The 22,453-nt window shown below is 41.8% G+C and overlaps 2 protein-coding genes across 3 annotated transcripts in view; one reads left to right on the top strand and one right to left on the bottom strand.

Annotated features, from left to right (window-relative positions):
* The window catches only part of LOC145455462 (uncharacterized), a 126,391-nt gene that overhangs the window by 7,646 nt on the left and 96,292 nt on the right, over positions 1-22,453 (top strand). The gene's annotated exons all lie outside the window — the stretch shown is intronic.
* LOC145455461 (calcium/calmodulin-dependent protein kinase kinase 1-like) lies at positions 554-21,045 on the bottom strand. Of its 2 annotated transcripts, XM_080333440.1 has the most exons (11): positions 20,827-21,044; positions 18,998-19,099; positions 17,202-17,253; positions 10,669-10,784; positions 8,368-8,426; positions 7,358-7,446; positions 7,227-7,300; positions 6,082-6,201; positions 5,198-5,331; positions 4,175-4,391; positions 554-2,529 (listed from the first exon to the last, which is right to left on the bottom strand). In XM_080333440.1, the coding sequence occupies exons 1-11, from the start codon at positions 20,899-20,901 to the stop codon at positions 2,446-2,448; spliced, it is 1,122 nt and encodes a 373-aa protein (XP_080189566.1). In that variant the 5' UTR covers positions 20,902-21,044; the 3' UTR covers positions 554-2,445. The 2 variants fall into 2 exon arrangements, with proteins under 2 accessions (XP_080189566.1, XP_080189567.1); XM_080333441.1 differs by lacking the exon at positions 6,082-6,201 and having other exon boundaries at positions 20,827-21,045.

Below are 22,453 nucleotides of genomic sequence, written 5' to 3'. Positions count from 1 at the left end.
TCACGAGATATGCCACAAAAACTCAGATTTTGGTCTTAGTCTAAAAGCTGCTTTACCGTTTTTAAACTGTTATGAATTCTCAAGTTAGAGCTAAAGAGGAGAACAGGCAGTATCGTGAGTTTATTTGCTCTTCTCATATACTCGCGAGACGGAAGTTGGAGCAACGTATCATAAGGTAGCGAGCTCCAATGTACCTAATCTCTTGATCGTTTTGCACCTCATGTTCCAAGACATAAGCCTCAACACAAACATGTGGGTTTTGGCCCTTACGACAAACTAGAGACTCCAGGACCTTTCTGTCAGCGGGCCTGACATCATGTTGTAATTTTTGATCCATAGGTACCACATCTCCCCTATCTAGAAAGCTGCCGGAAGCTGCAAAAGTTGCAAAAACTCACATCAGTAACGTGTCCTCACAGTCGGTCCTTATAAAGAGTGTTCACGACTTATTACAATTACTATTCAAGGTAATGTACCCTCTCGACTCGACAACCACGCGTACACAGAGGGCCGACATATCCTACCCGGTAGACGAGCGTTTCACGAACTCCGGTTCACATATAAGAAATATACTGTTTAATCAAGAGCTGAGTAGCAATTTCCACTTGGTATTGAAAGCAAACTCATCTTTTGCACAACACACGATATTGAACTAGCAGTAGTTGCGTAGTAGGGAGACAATACTACAAGACATAATCTGCATTGGAACAAATTCGGTTTGGAGTAGAGTTTATACAGTGTTTCTCAACCAGAGTCCGCGAAAAGTGCTAGAATAATATACATTATAATCAACATCACTGAAAAAGTCATTTTTACGATTATCTTTAAATCAAAGGTTCTTCACGAGTTTAACGACCAAAATCAATCTTCAAGTAAATCATATTATACGTTTTCGTCCATCATTACATAGACCAGGGGTTCCGAACATGGTCCGTGGTCATCAAGGGATGCCAAGAAAAAATTCATCATCTTCAAGTCTACTCTCCACAATAGCAAAAGAAATAGAGTAGCATTTAATAAAAAATACTAGTACAGCAATAGTACAGTAACTTGACATTGCCGTTGGCTTTCCGATCAAGATATCACTGTGAATGCGGGTTTTCACAATGTTGCTTCTGAAAACAAAGCAGTGCAGTGTCTGGGATATTCAATATTGTCAGACAAAAAATCTCAGTCATTACATAACCTGAATAGGTAATTACTAATTAATGTATTGTCGCGTTTGTTTTATCATTCTAACTATCAATTGCTATAAATTGTATTAACTTTCCTTAATTCTTTCATGTTCAAAAATTAAGGAGCAGGGCTTTGATTTTTTTAAATGTGACCACGGTGTAAAATGGAGTTAGGAACCCCTGCCATTGACGATACTTTCAACGGTTCTGATGTAATCAGACATAGCGCACTTAGAAAGTTGGAAACATTGACATATTACAATGATTATAAAGGACACTAAATGCTATGTATTTATATCCATTAGGGTTGTTCAAAAATAAAAGTACAAAAAAAGACCGCATGCAGTATTAAAAAGCTCACAAATACAAATCCTATCAAAATGACATCATAGTCACCAATTTCCAGTTATGTTTGAGCCAATTCAGAATTTTTGAAATCTTGGCGCAGTTTTAGGTACTGTCTTAATTGTATTGTTTTTTTGGTGGAACTGCTAATTACAATGTTGCCTTTTCTTTTCAAAAAATTTACTACTTTCAACAGAATTGGTGTCAAATACATTCCAAATATATTGCAATATTTCTTGATACCACGCAATGAAAAAGATCAAGCATTATTTCTCATTCACACATTCCGAGAAACAATTTCTCGTCAGATCTAAATGATAAAATGTCCCACCGTAAATATGCATACTATTTACTTCCAACCGAAAATTTGCTAACTGCACGTCTAATGGTTTGAATAAGGCTGAATCTGAATCGAGTATTCATTCTAATGATTAACTAGCGAGAGAAGAGTTTTTAGAGGACTAAAATGATAAGCTCCTCGTCAGTGAGAGTTAATTCATCTGCTACAGTTCTAGTTTCGATACTGTTTGCGGGCGCGGAAGCCTTGAAACATCAATTAGTAGCATCGCAGCATACGAACATGCATTACAAAGCATACGCAATAGGCAAGGTTGAAAAAGATACCAAACCATCTTAAATGTGATGTAGAACCGGCACTATATTCATTGGTCGCATAAAAGGTACAAGTTTGTTTGAACTTTCCACATCTTTCATTTGGTAATGATGTCATTACGAGTGAAACTGCAATATGCGACACCAAGCTTCATACCAGATTACGAATCTGATCACTCATACACGATTTTGCTCGGCCATCGTTGCCAACTCATTATCGGCGGTAACACCGGTGTGAACTGAATGAAGGTTCATGTCCGACTTTGCGTATCTTCTTCACATTGGTCACGTTGGTAGAGGCACTTTTCGGTGGCTAAGTTGGATTCGGTCCAGTCGATGGTGTTGTCAATAATGGGTTCCTGAAACTCTTTCTTTTCAGCATGGATTTTACAAGGATCTGGAAAGGGATTACCATTGTGAACCAATATCGAGCACCTTCGGCAGTAACCCCGATATATTCAGACGATATTGAAAAGATATGGCATCAAGCTTCAGGCGCATTTGGACATTTCTAAGTAGAGATGGTCGGTCAGTAACAAAGCACTTGTACTTTGTCAGAGTACTCAAGCATGCTTTTTCTACTTGCAATCATTACTCGAGTGGTTATCATTTTGACTTCTACTTGAACCAATATTTGAGTTTTCAGATTTTAGGCAAAACTAGGCACGGTACTTTTATTTGTACAGGAGTTTAAATTCCCTTCTACTTCTGTATCAATGTAGTCCAATTGGTAGACCCTATTCGTAACAAGTTTATATTAAAACAGTAAAAACAGTTTCTGGCAGGATTGGCCTTGAGTCATGCGCAATGGCTCGATTACAAGTCTACTTGAAACACAAAGTGGCTCAAGTCGAGTCGAGTCATTTTCTACACTTGACAGGTTGGCTCCGGCATCTTTTTCCAAAAAATGTTGCTGGACTTTTCAAAACTGAAAAACATGATCTTAATGGAATACGAAATCAATAAGTAATATACCGTTAAATTCAGAATTTCAACACCTAACCAGTTTAGCCACGAAGCCAGACAAGAGCAAGGCCAGCAAGCATGTATATAATCAAGAAGACGAGATGAAATAGTAAAATGAGACAAGTTTTTGTCATCAAACCGACTTGTATTATACTGGTGTGGGCATATTTTTCATCATCAGGCCATATTATCTCAACAACATTGATGTGCCTGTCAAGGGTCACTTATTGGCTGTGGTAACGAATATAGCGGACTTGGAAACGACCAAAGCAAGCACAGAATATCGATCACAGCACGACTAAAAATAAATGAGTTGCAAATACTACGTACATTATGCGTCTAATGCTTTGCGTAGGTCTAGTGAGGTAGCGACCAAAATTTATATGACATTTTGGCATGCTACATTTGAAAGGTTGCCGAGCCCTGACTTATTGGCTTCGTATTCCATCAAGGCGTGTTTTTCAGTTTTGAAAAGTGAAGCAAATTTTTTGGAAAAAGCAGCCCGTGCCAACCGGTTAAGGACACTGCTGTGTATTGTTCAGTTGATTTTGTGCACCAGTATTCTATAGCAATGTATTAGTTTTGTGTTGTGGTAGATTTGCGTTTTTAGACAACAGGCTAAAACGTGGGGTTCTCTCTAAAGGCTTACAAGATCAGTGTAAGGGACACGAACCACTGTTTTAAACATTTCACATGAAAATGCATTGTGAACCAGGGTTGTAAACATGTCACAAGTCAAACTCACTTTTATAGCTTTGCCTCGAGTCATTTTAAATTTATCACCAGGTCAAGTCAGGTTCAACTCGCTCATATGAAACTCTTCGGTGAAAACAAGGGTTTCAGAAGCATATTTACTCATTTTCCCCGCTCTAACCTATGTCTATTCAAACAGATAAGACAGTTTCTGGGCCTATTTTTCAATTATTGGTTTTCATACGGGAGACGTTAATCAGGTCATATAGAATGTGTCGAGTATTATGACTTGCTTCAGTCAAGTGCAAGTCGAGTCAATACGCAAATTGCCTCAAGTTGAGCCAACGAAAAATCGCGACATGACAACTTTGCTGTGAACTCACCAAAGCTTCTAAGCGAGGTATGTGTTTCACGCTATCTTTAATGTCTTCTTCCGTGACAGTCACCTTATGACAGTTCTCTGCCCTGCTGACCATGGGATTGTTACCGCCGCAGGTCACCCATGGGTGAGTCTTAATGTCTTGCATTGCGATTCGCTGGGACGGGTCCTTGATCATCATTTTAGAAATGAGGTCTTGACAGCTCTTCTCAATGGACGGACTAAAATGAGAGATATTTGAAGACGCAGAAGGATATGGGCTACCATCTGCCCCGGAACGGAGTAGTATCATTTACAATTATAAGAGTATTCAAATCTGAATCGAGTATTCATATTGCCGATTCAACACGAGTAGCGAGAGATGTTTTTTGCCAGTGCAGAAATGATACGCTCCTTGCCACTAAGAGTTGATTTATCAACGAAAATGATATGTTTCGATTCTATTTTTCCCCTGTAATGAAATGTTTGTCGCGATCAACCACAGCATGGTCACAAAGTGCAATGAGATAGTTGCAGTCGAACAGATACTAAATCGTCTTTAATGCGAAGTGGAACTGGCATTATATACTTCGTGGCCGCATAAAGGTGCATATTTCAACTATTCACATATTCCATACTGTTGTGACTTGATGATAAGTGATACTTGAATACTTGACTCGAAGCCAAATGCTTGATGCAGGATCGAATCACTCAGGTACTCGATTTTGCCCAGCCCTAGTTAAATAGTGGCAAAATGGTTATTTGCTTCTACAGAAAAATAGTACCGTACATTTTTACATGACTCGAACAATCTTCCACATTGCACACTTCTTGGCTGCTTGATGACTGCTTCAATAAGCTTCTTTTAGTATGTCTAACTATCAATATATAGAGCCATACTTGTACAGATTACCAATCTAGTTGGTCGACGGTCAGCTACTGGTTTTTAGAGTACTAGTTGGTTCTAGTTGGGAATTTTGAAAAGTGAGTAGTTGTAGTTGCGTATTCAAAAATCCAGTACATTGTCCAAGTATGTATATAGCATTACCTGGAGGGGAAGACCAATGGATCGTTCAGTATCTGTCGGTGCAAATCCATCATATTTGCATTATCAAAAGGAACATTGCCATAAAGGAAGCAATACAAAGTAGCACCCATCGCCCAGATATCCAACGGCTTTCCCTGGAATAAAGTAATCCATGAGCATGAGCATAACAGATCAATATTGTCCAATGTCCATGCAGACGCGCAGGAAGTAATACATTAGGTAGTCAATAATAAAGTACTTAATTGAGTGATATATTGAGATTGACGTACACATTCTTTTTTTCATTCTCTATTAGTTGCATAGCAAGCATAGGAATGGCTCATTGGCTGCGAAGCTGTTCAAATGAATGCTCTTCACTTTTGAGATGCGTCTTACGCCAGATACAATATCGACTGAATATAACGGGGTTATAGGTAAGGCAGGACAAAATCAAGTACCGAACTGAACTGGGTGTTAGGCTTCGAGTCTAGTGATCACAAAGAATATGCCGCCACATCTACATCACATCGAAGATGATTTGGTATTTTTTCAGACCATGTACTTTGTGACAATGCTGTGGCTCAATCAAGGCTTCACGGCAATGCCATTTCCAGTAACGTGCGTAGCCTCACACTCCATGTTTCGTATGCTGCGATACGACCAATCGAGGTTTCAAAGCCTCCACTGTGGAAAATCGTATTGAAAGTATAATTTAAGTAGACTTGTGTATAGGAGCGCATCATTTTAGTAGCAGATAGAATCATGTCCTGTTACTGAAATGGAACCACTGCAATTTGTACTGTATTCAGATTCTGGTGCTTTGTATCATTGTGCCTAGCTCAACCTGACAGGCCTTGAACTATCTCACATAGGGTCAGGGTTGGATATTCGGCGATCCGCCTCACCTGAATATTTGTGCGTTGCGGCGAGACTGCCTCTGGAGAATGAAAAGCCGGTGTTCCTGCCGTGGATGAAACTTGATCGTCCGCATTCAACAATTCTTGACTCACACCCAGATCGGCAATCTACAATAAATTGCAGACTTCATTCACCGGGGTAACGATGCAACATCGTTTTCCCCCACAGAGGCAGTCACTAACAAAGCACTTGTACATTTTCTGAGAACTCAAGTGGGTTTTGCCTACTTCCACAACTTAATTCCTCAAGCAGAAAAAGAAGTGACTGCGTACATTTCTATTCTATTACAAATAGCAGTAGCAATTTCAATTACACGTCAAAACTACTTCAAGTGGAACTAAAAATGGGAAATCTGAAAACGACTGAAGTACTTACACGAGATAGATTTGGCCGGTGGGTCATATAATAAAAATTTTAGCAGTTAGAAACGAAGGTGGCCACTTTCCAAGTTAAAAGTTGTACACTCATGAATAACGCAAAAACGACCCATGATACTGCAAATAGGTGTCATTTTCGAAATTACATTCTGTTAACATGACATAGAGGCTATTTCATGCAATCGTCATGACAATTTCACTCATAAAAGTGATACCAGCATATCCGATTTGAGCACAACGTAAGCACTTGTGTAAGCAGTACAAGCAAAAACAATGTGAGTTCTTCGATAAAAACTATGAGCACTTCATTACTGCCTGCCCCTGGATACCAATAGGTGGGCGCGAGGCGGCAGTATGAAATGTGATTTTGGGTTTTGCTGCTAACAATAATGTAAGCGCATTCAACACTCCTCGACCTCTCTTGCTATAATATAGCATTGAATGTTGTATATTGTATTAGTTACCGTATAGTGCGATGCCCGCTGTCGCCCACCTGGTGCAAATAAGTCGCTTCAGTGCACAGTACGACAACGCAACTGAACTCAGAGCTGCTGGAGCGAGTTCCGGAGCAAGTTGAGCCAACATATTGCAAAACAGTGGATGTAGCTGGTAGACGGTCGCATTCTTCGGTACCCAAGAAGTAGCTCTTGGTTTTAAAAAGGTTGGGGACCCATGGTTTATATTGTGTATAGATGATACATTATTATGTATGATACGAGATATTGAATATATATACAAGATTACGCAGCCAATACCTTGACACGGCCTTGGTCATCCAAGAGTAAATTGGAAGGCTTGATATCACGATGGATGATCTTTTGAAAGTGCACTGCAACAAGTGAATTGAGTCAGAAACTGAGTTAGGGGGGAATAAAATTCCACATACAATATTCCAGCCCCAGGATAGAATCTCGAAAGTAGGACTTTGCTAGATTTTCTGAAAGGGTGTCCGTTGTTGGGATTTCCATTACTTCCCTGAAGTGGAAACACACAAAATGACAATGAAATACTATACCACACGGACAATGCATTAGAATCGACACTATAGGAAATGGCAAGGTATGAAAAGTACCTTAAAAAAAGTAGATTTGGTCAAGGGGCCGCATGCCTTTAGTGGATATTAAGGCCTGAGAACAAGAACTAATAATTTTTTTAAATCCGAAAACAGAACTAAAACAAGAACTAGTCACTTTACATAAGTCGCAACTAAAACTATAACTAGTCACTTTTAAAAACTCGCAACTACAAGGGCCGGGCACTATGATTCGAGTACTCGAATTTGAATCGAGTAAGTATGTTTTAAAATGATTCGAGTCCAGTAGGAAAAGACTATTTTTTGCGTGCTGAATGATAAGCTCCTTGCTACTGAAAGTTATTTCATCAACACGAATTATGTTTCGATGCTATTTTCGACCGTGGAACCCTTGAAACCTTGATTGGCCGTATCGCAGCATCCGAAACATAGGCTATAGTACAAAGCTGCTAATGTTACTGGCAAACATTTCCGAAGTTAAGATCCTCCCACAACATTGTCACAAAGGGCGATGAAATCGGTAGGGTCAAAGAAACACCAAACTACCTTTAATGTGATGAATAACAGGCATTATATTCTTTGGGGTCGCATAAAAGGTACATTTTGAACTTTGACAGATTACATTTTGTTGTGACGTAATAATGATTGATACTCGAATATTCGACTCAAAGATTGGTAAGTGATTCAGAATGGAATCACTCAGGTACTCGATTTTGCCTAGCCCTAATTATGACTAGTTCATTTATAAAAGTTATCTAAAAAATACTTTTAACAAAAGTTTCAAATTTGATCACACCTTCCTTGTTCCATGTATATTGTATATTTTTGATCAAGCAAAACGAAACAAAAACTGTAATCGTTACCCTTTTGCCATCAACTCGAACACCATGTACAGTTTGTCTTGACCAGGGTCGTCCAAGACCTAAGAATACAATTGGGAAACAAAAGTCAGTGAAGCTGAGACATATATGCATGCAATTTTTCAACAAAGAAAAATAAACAACTGCATATTTTGTTTCTGCTACGTTCCAGAGCTTCTGCTACCAGTACAGTGCAGAATTGATCATCAGGAAAATTTTCAGCCTCTCAAATTAGATTAGGATTAAAATTATAGCTAAATACAGTCGTTCCCAAATTGGATCAGAATTACTGAATTCGTGAAGACTTGGACATTGAATGAAGTCCAGTGTATATCAAATCAGTGTTTATTCTGAAAAGCATTAGAATAGCAAAAGCATAAATTAGATTAAAATTCAAAAGGGAGCATAGAAACATTTCACAAATTAGATCAGAATTAGAGCAAGAAACATTTAAAAAATTGAACTAGAATCAGAATACCGGCATTCTACTTTAATTGGTCTAATTATAGACACCTTGTAATAGCCTATCTAGAGTAGTCTGGTACAGTGGTTCACTTCTAATCAACTTTGATTGACAATTTACAAATCATGAGAATCTGAAGGCTTGTCCATTAAGTAGGTAAATACCACACAGAACTTTACATTGATTCATAATTCAGAATGCTTTCTGACTTGGTATAGAGTTCGTGGTCTAATTTGAACATGGACATATCGTACGTCACAATGCCAAAAGTGTTGAACAAGACTGTTTAAAAGTAACCTACAACTAGTTCAAGACCAGCAATATGATAATATAATATGATGATAGTAGACTATCCTAATGAAAGCTAAGGTAGCAGTTAAAATTGAGTTTTACCAGAGTTGGGCCTTGCAAAAGATCCGATAAAACCAATCAAAAATAGGTGCATAATCAGAAATACAGCAGCAAATTTTGCATCAAATTGCTGTTACAATTCTTTGCTTTGAGTTACAGACTTTTGTCGTAAGTTACATTCTGGGTCGATTGTGGTTTTTGAAAGTTGACCAATCGTAAGCTTAAGGGTAGCTTGAGAACTGCAAAGCTAGTCAAACATGAAACAATTTTGTATCTGGCAAAGTTCTGAAATTGAAGAATCAGGCAAGTACTCAGGTTGACAAGCAGTTTGGGATGATAGATATATAGATAGCTCCCAAATATTTAAATCTTAGATGCATTATATCGACCAACGTAGAATGGCTTTCAGCGACTACACGCAATTCAATATGCAGTGACTCCAGATGGCCAAATTTCCCTGCGTACAGAGGAAATGATTAAACTTCCTTTTGAAAGAGGGTTGTGACCTCAAGATGTTTGTCATAGTGAAGTCCCTGTAATATACTTAAATTTGGACATGCGGCGACGCAGAGGAAGTTATTAATGAACAGACATGTACATACTACTGGATTTTCAAAATGGGCATCTGGAACTACAATTAGAACTAACAACCTTTAAAAATACGCAACTAAATATGTGAAACAAAACTAACTAATAGCTGATGGTACGAATTTCCAAATTGCAAATGAGCCAAGAATGATTGGAGATGGAATTTGCGTTTCAGAAGGCCATACAAAACCCACACCTGGCTGCGTCACTGTTAGTAGCGAGTCGTGAGGACTTCAAGAGCTCTAGCGATGACTGCAAGAACATCACACAACAGAACGCGCGATTCTCACCAAACGACGACACACCAACTATTTTTCAAAGGTGCGAATGGTACTGGAACTACTCACTTCTCAAAAACTAGGACCAAAACTAGTCAAAAGTGCTCAGTAGTTAGGTGATCCTCAACTAACTGGATTGGTAGTTGGTACAAGTCTGCTCTGAGTGGAGTTGTTCTAGTGATTCAGAGTATTCAAGTAGGTTTGCCTGCTTACATCACTTACTCCAATGTTTATGGTGATGTTTTTGCTACTTCCACTTGTGCTTAACAGTTTTCAGATTTTCAAGCAAAAGTAGGCCTTACATTTTTATTTATTTTGTAATCCAGAATAAATTCACATCGTTGCTCCCACTTCCACTTGACTACAACAATGAAAACTTATCTTTTATCTATGACCGCGATATCATCATAATTGATCACTTCGTTGAGCCAATAGCAGACAGATGATGATGTATCTTGGTTGGGAATGAAATGAATAATATGAAAATAATAAAACAGATAACTTCTATTGATTTGTAAATGAACGTTAAATAAGGTTTGGAAGATCTCACTTTCATCGTTGATGTGTCGGTGGATTATGTTTGAAAGCCGCAAAATTGTACATGAAAAATTCGGAATCGCATACCTCGACTAGTTTGACGATATTTGGGTGATCCAGTTTTTTCAGGAGGGCTATTTCCTGGTAAACGTTGTTGAGTGGTGTCGATCTGGCTTTGCCTCTTTTACTCGGAGGGAGTCTTCCTGTAACAGAGTGCAGTTTTAAAAATCACACAGCTACGATACAAGCCATCGACAACGATTCGGACAAATAGAGAATTTTCAGCTTTTTCAAGCTAGATTAGAATTAGAATTGTAGCTACGCATTGTTTTCCAAATTAAATTAGAATTGCTGAATTCACAACTATGACATAGAATTAAATTTAAAATTAGAGCATAAAAACGTTTTAAACAAACATGTATGTCTACCTATATTTACTGAGCATATCAAAGGATGAAATACTTTTCCGACAGCCTTACAGAATGGAAATAAATATCACAACGCAGAAAGAAACGTATTGCAACGAAATGGTAAATTGCTATCCTTCCCCCCCCCTAGCATTTCAGTCTCAAGTAAGGGTGAGGAAAAGGATGACTAGGATCTGTAGAGAGAGATAGCATGGTTATCTATCTCCCCTCCCCACAGACGAGTCTTGGAGTGCCAAGGCGATACTAGCACAAAAGACAGTCTCTCTCAAGGATCGACGACAGCGCGTCGTGACCTGGGCAAGGGATGAGATTCTGACAGTCCTGGCTTGTTGTATGGCTGTAAGCGAGCCAGGGCCAGCGTTGGCCGTGGGGTCGTCGTTGCAGGAGGCTCGTAGACATCATCAGGCAAGTTTTCCGGCTGAGCGGCTGGTTCTGAGGCAGCAGACGGTGTGGTATGGACCTCGGGGTGGCCCGTCGCAGGTCCAGTATCCTGAAGCGATGTCGTTGTAAATGTCGGGTGTCCGGGCACTGAGAATGGCGTAAAGCGGCGCAAGTGTTGTCGGTTCCGTATGGTTACGCGGCCAGACCCGTCAACGCGAATGACGTACTGGTGGTGCTGGCGCACCTCGACGACAACGCCTGTTCTCTCCCAGCGTTTCGGATGGTTCCCAACTAGATTCTGCAGGTATACATGGTCACCGACTTTCAAAGCAGGCAGTATCTTGGTGTGTTCGCTCCATTTTTCGTATTCGCGACAGTGTCGCCGTGCCATGGCAAGTTCCCGGTGGGCTACAATTTCTCGCCATGATTCATGGGGTACGTAGCGCGCATATGGGATCGGGATAGCATCGCGAATAGGGCGTCCGAATATGATCATCGCAGGGGAGACCTTAGTCACCGGGTCAATGGAATTGCGGTACAGCAACATAGCTCGTTGGAATTTGTCAGCATCCAATGAGCCGCCGCTGGATGTGTTGTCCATGAGCATCCGTTTCACCGTCTTGACTGCAAGTTCGGCTCGACAGTTCGCGTGTGGGTTGGCGACCGAAGATACTCTGTGGGTTACGCCCCACGATTTCAAGAATGCCTGGGTCTTTCCAGCAGTAAACTGTGGCCCGCCATCAGAAGTCAGCTCTTCTGGAATGCCAAAAGTCACGAAGGTTTGCCGTAGCTGCGAGATGAGTCCAACGGCACCAGAGTTCGAGTTACACGCAATCGGCCAGTTAGAGTACCGATCGACAATGACAACATAGTCCTTGCCATTGTGAGAAAAGTAATCACTGCAGATCATCTGGAAAGGGTACTCTGGGCGTGTCAGGACGGCTGGAGGCTGCATGGGGTTGGATTTCGCGATCCTGTGGCAGTGACCACACTGGTCTCTAATGCGAGAGATGTCGACTGTGATCAGTGGCCAAAAAACGGAGTCCCTCGCCCTAGCATTCATGGCAGAAGTGCCCTGATGCCCGGCATGCAACGCGGTCAGGATCTCATGACGCAGACTCGAGGGTATCACGATCCGTTGTCCCATAAGAATAACGCCCTCCACAGTGCTTAGCATCGACGAGAACCTGTGGTAAGGACGCAAGCTAGCAGGCATGATGCGGAGGTCGGTCGGAAATCCTTCACTGATATACAGGCTCAGTTGCTGAAGGTCGCTATCAGAAGAGGTAGCTTCACGTACCATGTCCCATGTGACAACCGTCGTCGAGGCCCGAAGACTGGCAGTAACGGCAGCCACGGTTGAAGCATCGTCAGCAAAGTCTGGCTCATCGTCGATCAGTTTCGGGTGCCTCTCCGGGCAGCTCAAGCCTGACGGGAGGGCCATGCGGGTTCCTGGATGCAGCGTCTGCAACGTGATTGCTCTTGCCGGGCACATGGACAATCTGAAAGCGGTATCCAAGGGTCTTTTCCTTGAGGTTGAGGAGCCGTCTGTTGGTGATGTCCGACAAGGACCTGTCATTGAAGACCCGCACAAGAGGCTTATGATCAGTGGCGACGATCAGCTGGGTGCACCCAAGGACGTAATATCTCGTTTGGTGGAGCGCATATGCGACGGCCAGTGCTTCGCCCTCAATGGGGGCGTATCTGCTCTCCGCTGGGTGAGTAAAACGGCTTCCGACCAGGCATAGTTTCCATCCATCCGGACACCAGGACGGCGTCACAGGAGCGCACTTGCAGTACTTCTGTGTCATAAAAAAGCCAATCCCGGTTTCAGACCAATCAGTCGCGACGCATGTTGGTCGGCTAGGGTCAAAGAGTCTCACACCATTCTCAATTTCAGAAATGATCGCTTCTTTTGACAGCTGGAAGGCGCGTTCCAATTCTTCAGACCAAGCAAATTTCCGGGCCGGTTTCAGCAGGTCTCTGAATGGCGTCATCTGCTGTGCCATGGCAAAGGTGTACGCTGCTTGATTCACCAGTCCGAACCATGCTCGCACCCCGGTAATGTCAGCAGGTATAGGGAAGTCCCTTATTGCGTTGAGGAACTTGGTGCATGGGCGGATGTTGGTCATAGAGATCGTTAATCCAGCAAAGTCCACTTCTTCTTGCGCAAATTGAAATTTCTTTGGATTCAGAGTGATGCCATTACGGGCACATAAATCAAGCCATCGGCATGTCTGAAGAAAAGCAGTTTCAATGTCCTCCGCCCACATGCAAGTGTCATCGACACACTTCACTTTGTCTGGGAAGTCGGAGATGATTGCGTCGAAACGTTGAGTATATGCGTCACCACTCGCCAGGAAGCCTTGCGGTGCAACCTTGTATCGATAGCGTCCCCATGGTGTGATGAAGGTCGTGATGTGTCGGTCCTCCTTTCTGATTGGCACGGAGTGGTAGCCATTCCAGGCATCGGTTACGTTTTCAGCATGCCCTGGGGTACTCGATCCGCTAAGTGGAACGGCGCCGGGACATGGTGTGTTTGTCGTACAGAGTGCTTGTTCTGAGGTTGCAGGTCGACCGTGCGCCTCGGGGAACCATCTGCCTTGCCGGTGACAACCATCCGTGAGCACCATGTGGTGGGGGTATTAGTACCGACCCTTTCGAGCACTCCTAAGCGTACATCCCTCTCTAGGTCAGAGTGCACCTGTTCTTGCCAGTGAATGGGGACCAGAGCGGGTTTGTGCGTCGCGACGGGCGTGGCATCCGGGTCAACGTGCAGATGCAGCTCTTCCCCTGTCATCAGTGGCAGAGGTTGGTGTTCGCATACATTGAACGTAGTCGAGCCGTAGTAATCCAGTAACCAGCCCTTTAATCGGTCGACATGTTCCCTAGTTGGCTTTAAACCAGGAGGTAGGGTGTCGGGAAGGGGCGGTGGCTGAGGTTCACGGCGAGGGCAGGAGCAGGCAGGATCATTTTGTTCGATCGCTGCCGTTGTATGAACATCCTGCGAGCCACGATTGTACGGGAAATCCTCCGGTATGATGCCGAGCGTGGCTAGGGCTTCCCTGCAGAGGTAGGATCTGTCAAGCGTCGACGACACATAGCACATGATGCGGGCTGTCCTCGCAGTCCCACCGGGTCCCGCGAAACTGATATCCACAGCGATTCCACCAACTATGCCCAAGTCTGCATGAGATGGGCCCTCCTTGATTAGCTTAACAGGGAGCAGATCACGGCGGTTGATACCCAGTCGCACAGCGATGAACAAGGGAATGATGGAGCTCTGGCAACCCGTGTCAGCTACCATGTAAGTCCGGATGGAGGAAAGCCGAGCGGAGGTTCGAATGGGGTGACCCAGCAGAGAATGTGCATCGGGGAGCAAGTTCATCGAGACCAGTACGACAGGGTGAGGTTTGGATGGCCGTACTTTCCAGCCATCATCGAACACGTGATGATCGAGTCTATTCACCATAGCTGAAAGTGATGCTATCTGTTTTGCCTCGAGAGATTCCGAGGGGCAGCACAGGGCGTCATTCGAGAGCTGAGAGTCGATGCAGCTAGCAGTTCTTTCAGCAGGGCTGGAGGAGGATTCACTCCGGGCCTCCAACTGCTTGGACTTATGCTTCGCGCAAAGCCGGTACGATTTATCCTTGTGGCCCCATTTCCCACAGTCTAGGCATTGCCTGCAGCAATTTGTGTAATGGCCTTTGGACGAGCATTTCGTGCACAGTGAATGCCAGGCTTCACACTTGCTTTTCCGTGCGTCACGGTCGTTGCGGGGGGCATGGGCCCGTCCGCCGCAGGCCCAGCACATCCTGGAAGGTTGAACAGCAGCTGCAGACTGTGGTGTCGCAGGGAAATTACCGACCTCGGAGTGCGTCAGGCGTCCCTGTTCCTTTCTGGCGATGAAGGAGACAGTGTCTTCCAGGGAGCGGTCTGTGGCAGCATCACCGAGGATATCAGAGAGGATATCGGGATCGGCGATGCCCCGAATAAGGTTATCCTTTATGATCTCAGAACTGTAATCGAAGACGTGGTTGCAGCCCTCCTCCCGACAGGTCGATGTGTACTGACACAAGGCAGCTTGACCACGCAGGCTGGCAAGAAAGGTGCGGATGCTAGAGCCGGGGGTCTGAACCATCTTGCTGAGCCTGAGTCGGTGCACTAGTATACTTTCGTCTTTCACAGCCAAGCGCTTGACCGCAGCGAGCAGATCTTCAACTGTCATGGCATCAATGTCGCGTCGGATATCCTTCAGTATATCGGCACGTAGCTCGGAGTCACAACAGTGGAAGAGAGCAGTAGAGGCCATGTTGTCGGAGATGCGACAGCCAGTTTTGTACATACGCCACTCTCTTGTGAAGGCTGACCATCTCTCGGGATCGCATCCCGATGCGATAGTCGGCTTTTCCAATTTGAGCGGGGGCCCAGACTCAGTTGTAGCAGCGCCATGAACAGTCCTGTCGTGGATTTCGAGGGCTTTGATGAGGGCAGGAGCTAACGCCTCAGCCAAATCCTGTGACTTCCATGGGCAGTCCTCAATGGGGCAGTCCAGTTGAGGCATTTTCTTGATACAGCTGTATTAGAGCGCTAGTCATAAACAAACATGTATGTCTACCTATATTTACTGAGCATATCAAAGGCTGACTAGGATCTCTAGAGAGAGATAGCATGGTTATCTACGTTTGACAAATAAGATGAGAGCAGTAGTTGTTCAACTGAGGGGGGGGTTGTTCAATTTGTGCCGACACTTCCAAGCTTCATGAACGGCAATAATCCCAATCATATAACGATTTTAAATCTCATAATTGCATCGTCATCCGTATACGGATGCTAGATATTGAGTGATGCCGGACCTTGTACCGTTAAGAAGATGTCCCTGAATTAAGAGTAACTGGTGAATGCGTGTAGCTGTTAGCTGATGGTGCGAAGAAAGGCGCACAAGTTATGGATAATTAGGACATTTACCTTATAATGTCATGTCATATGCCATGTATATCCCTTTTGAATCGAAAAAACAAGGATTTAAATCCAAGTGGTCACAACGTCAAAGTAGCCACTCTGAGTATACTCAATTATTACATATTTAGTAGTATGCCACTCGTAAGACGCGCATTTTATGGTGGCCTATAAGTACTCAATTGAATGAATCTGTTGTCGAACCCCAGCGACCCGTAGAGAAAAATAATTGCTGGTCCGGTGTACCAATTTTAAATGACGTGCGGCCTGCGCAATTGGATTTTGATTTAGCTTATGGTCAGGTATGTATGAGCTAAGCTCAAGTGAAGTAATAGACTTGATTAGACACCAAAATGGCTAAAACATCTATTATGATCATTCTGCCGTAGCACATGAATAGTTTTGACAAAATATTTCTAGGAAATTTTTTTGGGCACGGTGCGATTTACCTCAAGCTCATGATTTTTTGTTCTATGTGTAGTCCAAATTTTATATTTGAGAGTCAAAACCTTCCACGACATCGTGATTGCAAATATTCTGGTTGCTCTAGTTTTACTATTTTTTTGATATGACCATAAGAGGGGCGTGAAATTTCTCAATATAATCAATGTAGGCATGCCTAGAAAAGTTTGAGAACAACTGGATTAGAGTTACATTACCGTTAATGCTAATCTAATTTGAAAAAAACTGTGTAGCTATCATTCTAATTTTGGTAAAGCTGACAATTTTCTACTTGTCTAACTTTGAGAAGTAGAGGTGGTTGATTACTGATCAGTGATCACCCCTAATTATCGGATACTGTTCTGACAATGATCAGCCTATTCTGCATTAATGCAAACATAACAATCCCACCTATGAGTCCTGCTTTTCTTAGAAGCTTCTTCTTGGATAGAATTTTCATTGCCTGAAAAAAATGCAATACAGTAGTGTAAGTAGGCAACTGGGCAAAATGTACTTGAAGTACAAGTACAACTACAATTATTTCACTACTAACCTAACCACTTCTGTGTGCAGAATCTCAAATCTATTCACGAAAAAAGCATTCCCAACTAATGGAAGGCAAGATGGACAAATGCAGGGTTGGATCTAGAAAATGTTCAGCTTTTACAAATCAAATTACAATTAGCATGATAGCTACAGTTTTTCCACAAAGGTAAACAATAGACTGATAGCTAACACAGTTTTTTTTCAATTAGATTAAAATCAGAATGACAGCTACATTTTTTCCAAAATTAGATTAAAACTAGAATGATAGTTAGTTTTTTCCAAAATTAGACTAAAACTAGAATGATAGCTAAGCATTTTTTCCACATTAGATTAAAACTAGAATGATAGTTACAGTTTTTTCCAAAATTAGATTAAAACTAGAATGATGGCTACACAGTTTTTTCCACATCAGATTCAAACTAGAATGATAACAACGGTTTTCCCACAAAGGTTAAAACTAGAATGATAGCTAACACATTTTTTTCCAAATTACATTAAAACTGGAATGATAGCTAGACATTTTTTTCCATATCAAACTATAATGAGAATGACAACTACCAGATTTTTTTCAAATCAGATGAAAATAACTAAATTCACAGAAACTTTGTCATTGTTCAGTTCATATCAAACGGTAGTTGATTCTCATAAGCACGAGGACGGCCATTGACAAATGACTTTACAAAGTTTGACTCGTTTCGCCCGCTCCCATTCTCCTGTAGCATGTTGAAGTTGAGCAGAAATGATATTAGAATTAAAATGAGTGCATATGAGAAATCAAATTAGAATTAGATTACCAGCATTTATTAGTAGCCTGTAGTCAGCTCCGATCATGTGCAAAAAGTATGTGGCCAATGATCTAATCTACTTATTAAAATACTTACCGAGTACTTGCAAGCCCGTCCATTTTCTACGACCCCTTCGAAATCCTTACTTCTACTTGAGCTTCAGTTGAAAGTCTCGACTTGACTCGAGACATTTTGTAAATATGGAAAATGACTCGACGGCAATTTGTGCATTGACTTGACTTGTACTCGAGTCACTTCCGCATGCCTCAATACTAGCGCGACCAAGAGAGGCATTTCGTTGTGACTTTGAAGAACTCGAAGCTAACGCATCGGCATTTCATCCATCACAACTGGTATTTGTAAAATAGGGTCCGACACTGTGTAAAGTGAGGAAACTTAGTATATTATGAATGGAAGGCATTCCATATCACCAAAGCAGAATCGTAAAAAAGTGACTTGAACAGGATTGAGCTCAAAAATGAACAGTGAACATAATGACTTGGACTAGAGTCGCAACACTGCGACTTGGACTCAAACCGTTGAAACCTGACTTTAACTGGGACTTGAAGTGAAAATGACTCGACTTAGCACCGACTTGTGACTTGGTTACGACCCTGTTCAGATGCTACGATATGACCAACCGAGGTTCGCATCTTTATACAGTCTAATACAGTATAGAATCCAAACTATAATTCTTGTTGATAAATCAAATTTTAGTGGGAAAAATCGCTTAATTTCAGTAGCTTACTTGAAAATTATCTTGTAACACTCGACTCAAACTTTAGAATTGATACCCGATTCAGATTAGAGTGCTTGGATCATTGTGCCCAGCCCTGGTATCCACTCATTGAAACGGCCATTCATATTACCACTTACATAGTAGCTTTGATCTGCCTCATTGTACGCAAGTTTCACCATCCCGTAGGACCCTTGCCCGATTTCTTCTCTCAGATGATATTGATTAAGATGACGCGATTCCTGCAACACAATAACAATCAGACTTGCAAAACTGCTGGATTCTCAAAATGTTCAAGTAACGACCTACAAAATTCCATATCTAACTAAAACAAAACCATCTAGATTCAATTCCGTAACAACTCGTTCATTCTCATTTTATCGGATCAAATTGGATTTTTTGCAAATGAGAAAAGACATATTGGAGATAGAATCTGCATTTATAGGACAGGGTTTCTAGTTTGAAATGGGCTGAGTATCTGCCCCAAAAACCAACTTATTGGCTATGGCACTGTTACTAGCGATGACCCTGAGCCAGCATAATGCCTATAAGAATATCACACAACAGAACACCGGTATCATGATTCAAGCCTAATAACATGTTGTTTCAATGAGGTTATTTCCATGAAGTCAACAAATAATTACTTATTGAATGTCACACTTTTTTCATTAATTAGGAATGTTTATATTGAAATTCTATCACAGTTTCTTTTAAAGATGTAAACACATGAAAAAGCAATGTTTTCCCTTCGGGCATGCCTGGAACGCGGTATTAGGTCATGGTGAAGTGACAAAATTTGCATACCGTAATTATTTCCTTTCCAAGAATGGTTAAAATTTCATTTTGGGATTGCACTGGTCGGAATTGGGCTAAATTTGGTACACAGTATTTATTTTAGAAAATCAAACAATGTAATGACAATGTAGGTGAAATTTGTAATGTAGGCCTTCAATAGGGAATACGTGTACCGTTACTTGGATAGTATACTGAATAACATATCATACCGTATGCAAAGAAATATATGCATTAGTGTAAGATATTATTCTACTAGGGGCACCAACTCAACGCCATAGCTTGCAAAATTCTAATTCAGAACAAAGAATAATTTCTATGTGGGTTGAACGTGCTTTATATCAAGCTGAAACATTTCGCATATGGTATAGTCTTTAAGAATATAGCCTACTCCATAACCACCGTTTTGAAACATATTGCATAGAAAAGTGGAATAACAATTATTTGGCTGATTACAGATAAATATCAAATATTAGCCAAATAAATGTGCCATATTGCCGAAGACATGGTCCCTAACCTACTTTGTGATATACCAGTACCGGCGGTGCCAGGCTAGTAGCTGAAATCACGGGGGACGTAGAATCGGTAGGCTTATAGTTCCGAAACATTCAGTACCGTAGCCTACCATTAGTAAATTGTCTTTTTCAGAATCTATCATTCAGACTATTTTAAAGATTGAGTTCACTATTTTTTTAATTGCTGTTTTTCTGAGTTATAGTAGGTAGTAGCTCATGTCAAAATATAGCTTCAAGGGCGGAGATAATAAAGCTGGATTAGCAATGACGTTGATTATCGCGTTCATCAGGATTTATCAACCCAGGATTAAGGAAACCTGTTGATCACAGTGTATGAAGTTAGTGTTAATCTCATGATTTAACGAACTGGAACAAACTCCAGGATCAGCTAACTTCATTACCGTATCTCCGCCCTGGAAGAAATAAAATGAACCTTCCAGTCTCAACATATTCATTCGTAAGATATTCTGACCTTTCAATGATCCGAGATTCCGATTCACACTATTTTGAACATACATTGGCCCATGACCAAGATATACCCCAAAGAAAATTAGGCTACTATTTTTACAAGCACTTGGTTTTCTAACAATGTGAAAATGGACATAAGCACCTCTGATTCCACAGTGACGATATTAAAGCTAGCTATGAATGCGAATACTCACATCAGTTGTTGAATTACTCGCAGCAATCGTAGCTTCAACGAGCTTGTTGCTAATTTCAGACAGATCTTTCTCCATATAGCCGGTACGGAACGCAGTGACACAATGAAAGTGTATCTCTTAAAGAAGTATGGCACTACATTCAATCGGTAGGAATTCCTTGCGACTAATTTAACAATGCAGTATTTCAGAGTTCTGAAAATCAGTATATAAGAAATTATATATTTCTATATAATATTTCGGATGTCTATGTCTATGATGACTGCGGGGCCGTGGATATTATCAGATATCGCGGGTATCCTGATTGGAATCGCTGGCCTTTTTGCCTGATATATCAGGTGTGCAGCGATGATTTTCCAAGTTAAAGTAATATATTAAAAAATAATAAAAAAATAAAACATAGTGTGAGCACAGGACACTGATTCCATACAGGGCGGGTATCGCACAGTGCATGGACACTTGGACAGTGGACACTCAGTGGTATTATAGAATGTAAACATGGAACAGCAACGACCGATTTTGGAGCTTCGTTCCGCTTCGCTGAGGCTGGGGCGGAGAATGGGGCTGTTCCACTTCATTTTGAACACGCGGTGGCGACAAAGGTATCTCGACCCGAATCTGTTTTGTTGCTATATGCTTTACAATGGGAATGGACTAAACATGGACCGAATTTCGTCTCTTGGCGTACAACGAGGATGGTGAAAGTATCCATATCCATATCAATATAAATCATCCATATGGATATCAAATAACTGTTAGCCGACGAAAATGAGGCTATTTCTTGGCGTCTTGTCCTCGTGCTGGACATTGGCACTTGTAGCTTACCAGTACATTGCTGTAAATTTTCCGAGAGTCGTTGATATGGCAAGTGTTATATGCCTCATTGTGTAAGGGTGACGGTCATTTGATCGCAGAAGATGCATCAATTAGAAACAAAAAGTTATCAGGAGGATGGGTTCCGTTTACGATGAAGAGGTAGCAATGCCTGGTCCTCTCCTGGAAAGGCAGTGGCTATTCGTCCGGAACCGGATGAATAGCCCGCAGCCATAGTCCCGGCTATTCGTCCGGAACTGTGTGACGTAACTAAGCACCGCCAGCATCTGATGTGTGACGTAATTATGCGCCGCCAGCATACTGACGTTGCTGAGTTGACGGACTTCGGCTCGGCTGCGTTTGCGTGTTTAGTTTATCGCTGTATACTAGAGGTCGACCGATTATCGGCTTGGCCGATTATCGGCGCCGATATTTGGAACTTTCTCGAATATCGGTATCGGCCAATCTAGGCCGATATCGCGACCGATATTTTATATCTAACTACAATCTACCTTTTCTGAACTGATCTGCAATTCTGTATCATGTTTTGATTTTCGGGTTATCCCAAATTTCAACGAATGTTCACAATTAAGCAATAAGTCTTTTCGATTTCAGTTTTCTCGTTTGTTGTTCACCTTTCTGTGGCATGAACAAGTGCCACCTTGCCTAATATATAATATTTTTGGCGAAATAGCTCTCTGCTCCTTCCATATTAATATCGGCCTATGATATCGGTTATCGGCCTTGTGAGCGTCGAAATATCGGTATCGGTATCGGCCTGTAAAAATCAATATCGGTCGACCTCTACTGTATACTA

This window comes from Botryllus schlosseri, chromosome 14 (genome assembly GCF_051294905.1).
Source record: "Botryllus schlosseri isolate E-star chromosome 14, Bs_hap1, whole genome shotgun sequence".
Taxonomy (NCBI): domain Eukaryota; kingdom Metazoa; phylum Chordata; class Ascidiacea; order Stolidobranchia; family Styelidae; genus Botryllus; species Botryllus schlosseri.
Note: the sequence above shows the minus strand (reverse complement) of the source record. Positions and strands in the feature narration are given on the sequence as shown.

Excerpts from the sequence above, each read along its gene's own strand:
- LOC145455461 (XM_080333440.1), bottom strand. The coding sequence starts at position 20,901 with ATGGAGAAAGATCTGTCTGAAATTAGCAACAAGCTCGTTGAAGCTACG. Across the intron at positions 7,447-8,367 it reads TTCGAGTTGATGGCAAAAGG|GGAAGTAATGGAAATCCCAA; the intron begins GTAACGATTACA and ends TTTCCACTTCAG. Across the intron at positions 6,202-7,226 it reads ATGACCAAGGCCGTGTCAAG|ATTGCCGATCTGGGTGTGAG; the intron begins GTATTGGCTGCG and ends AATTTATTGTAG.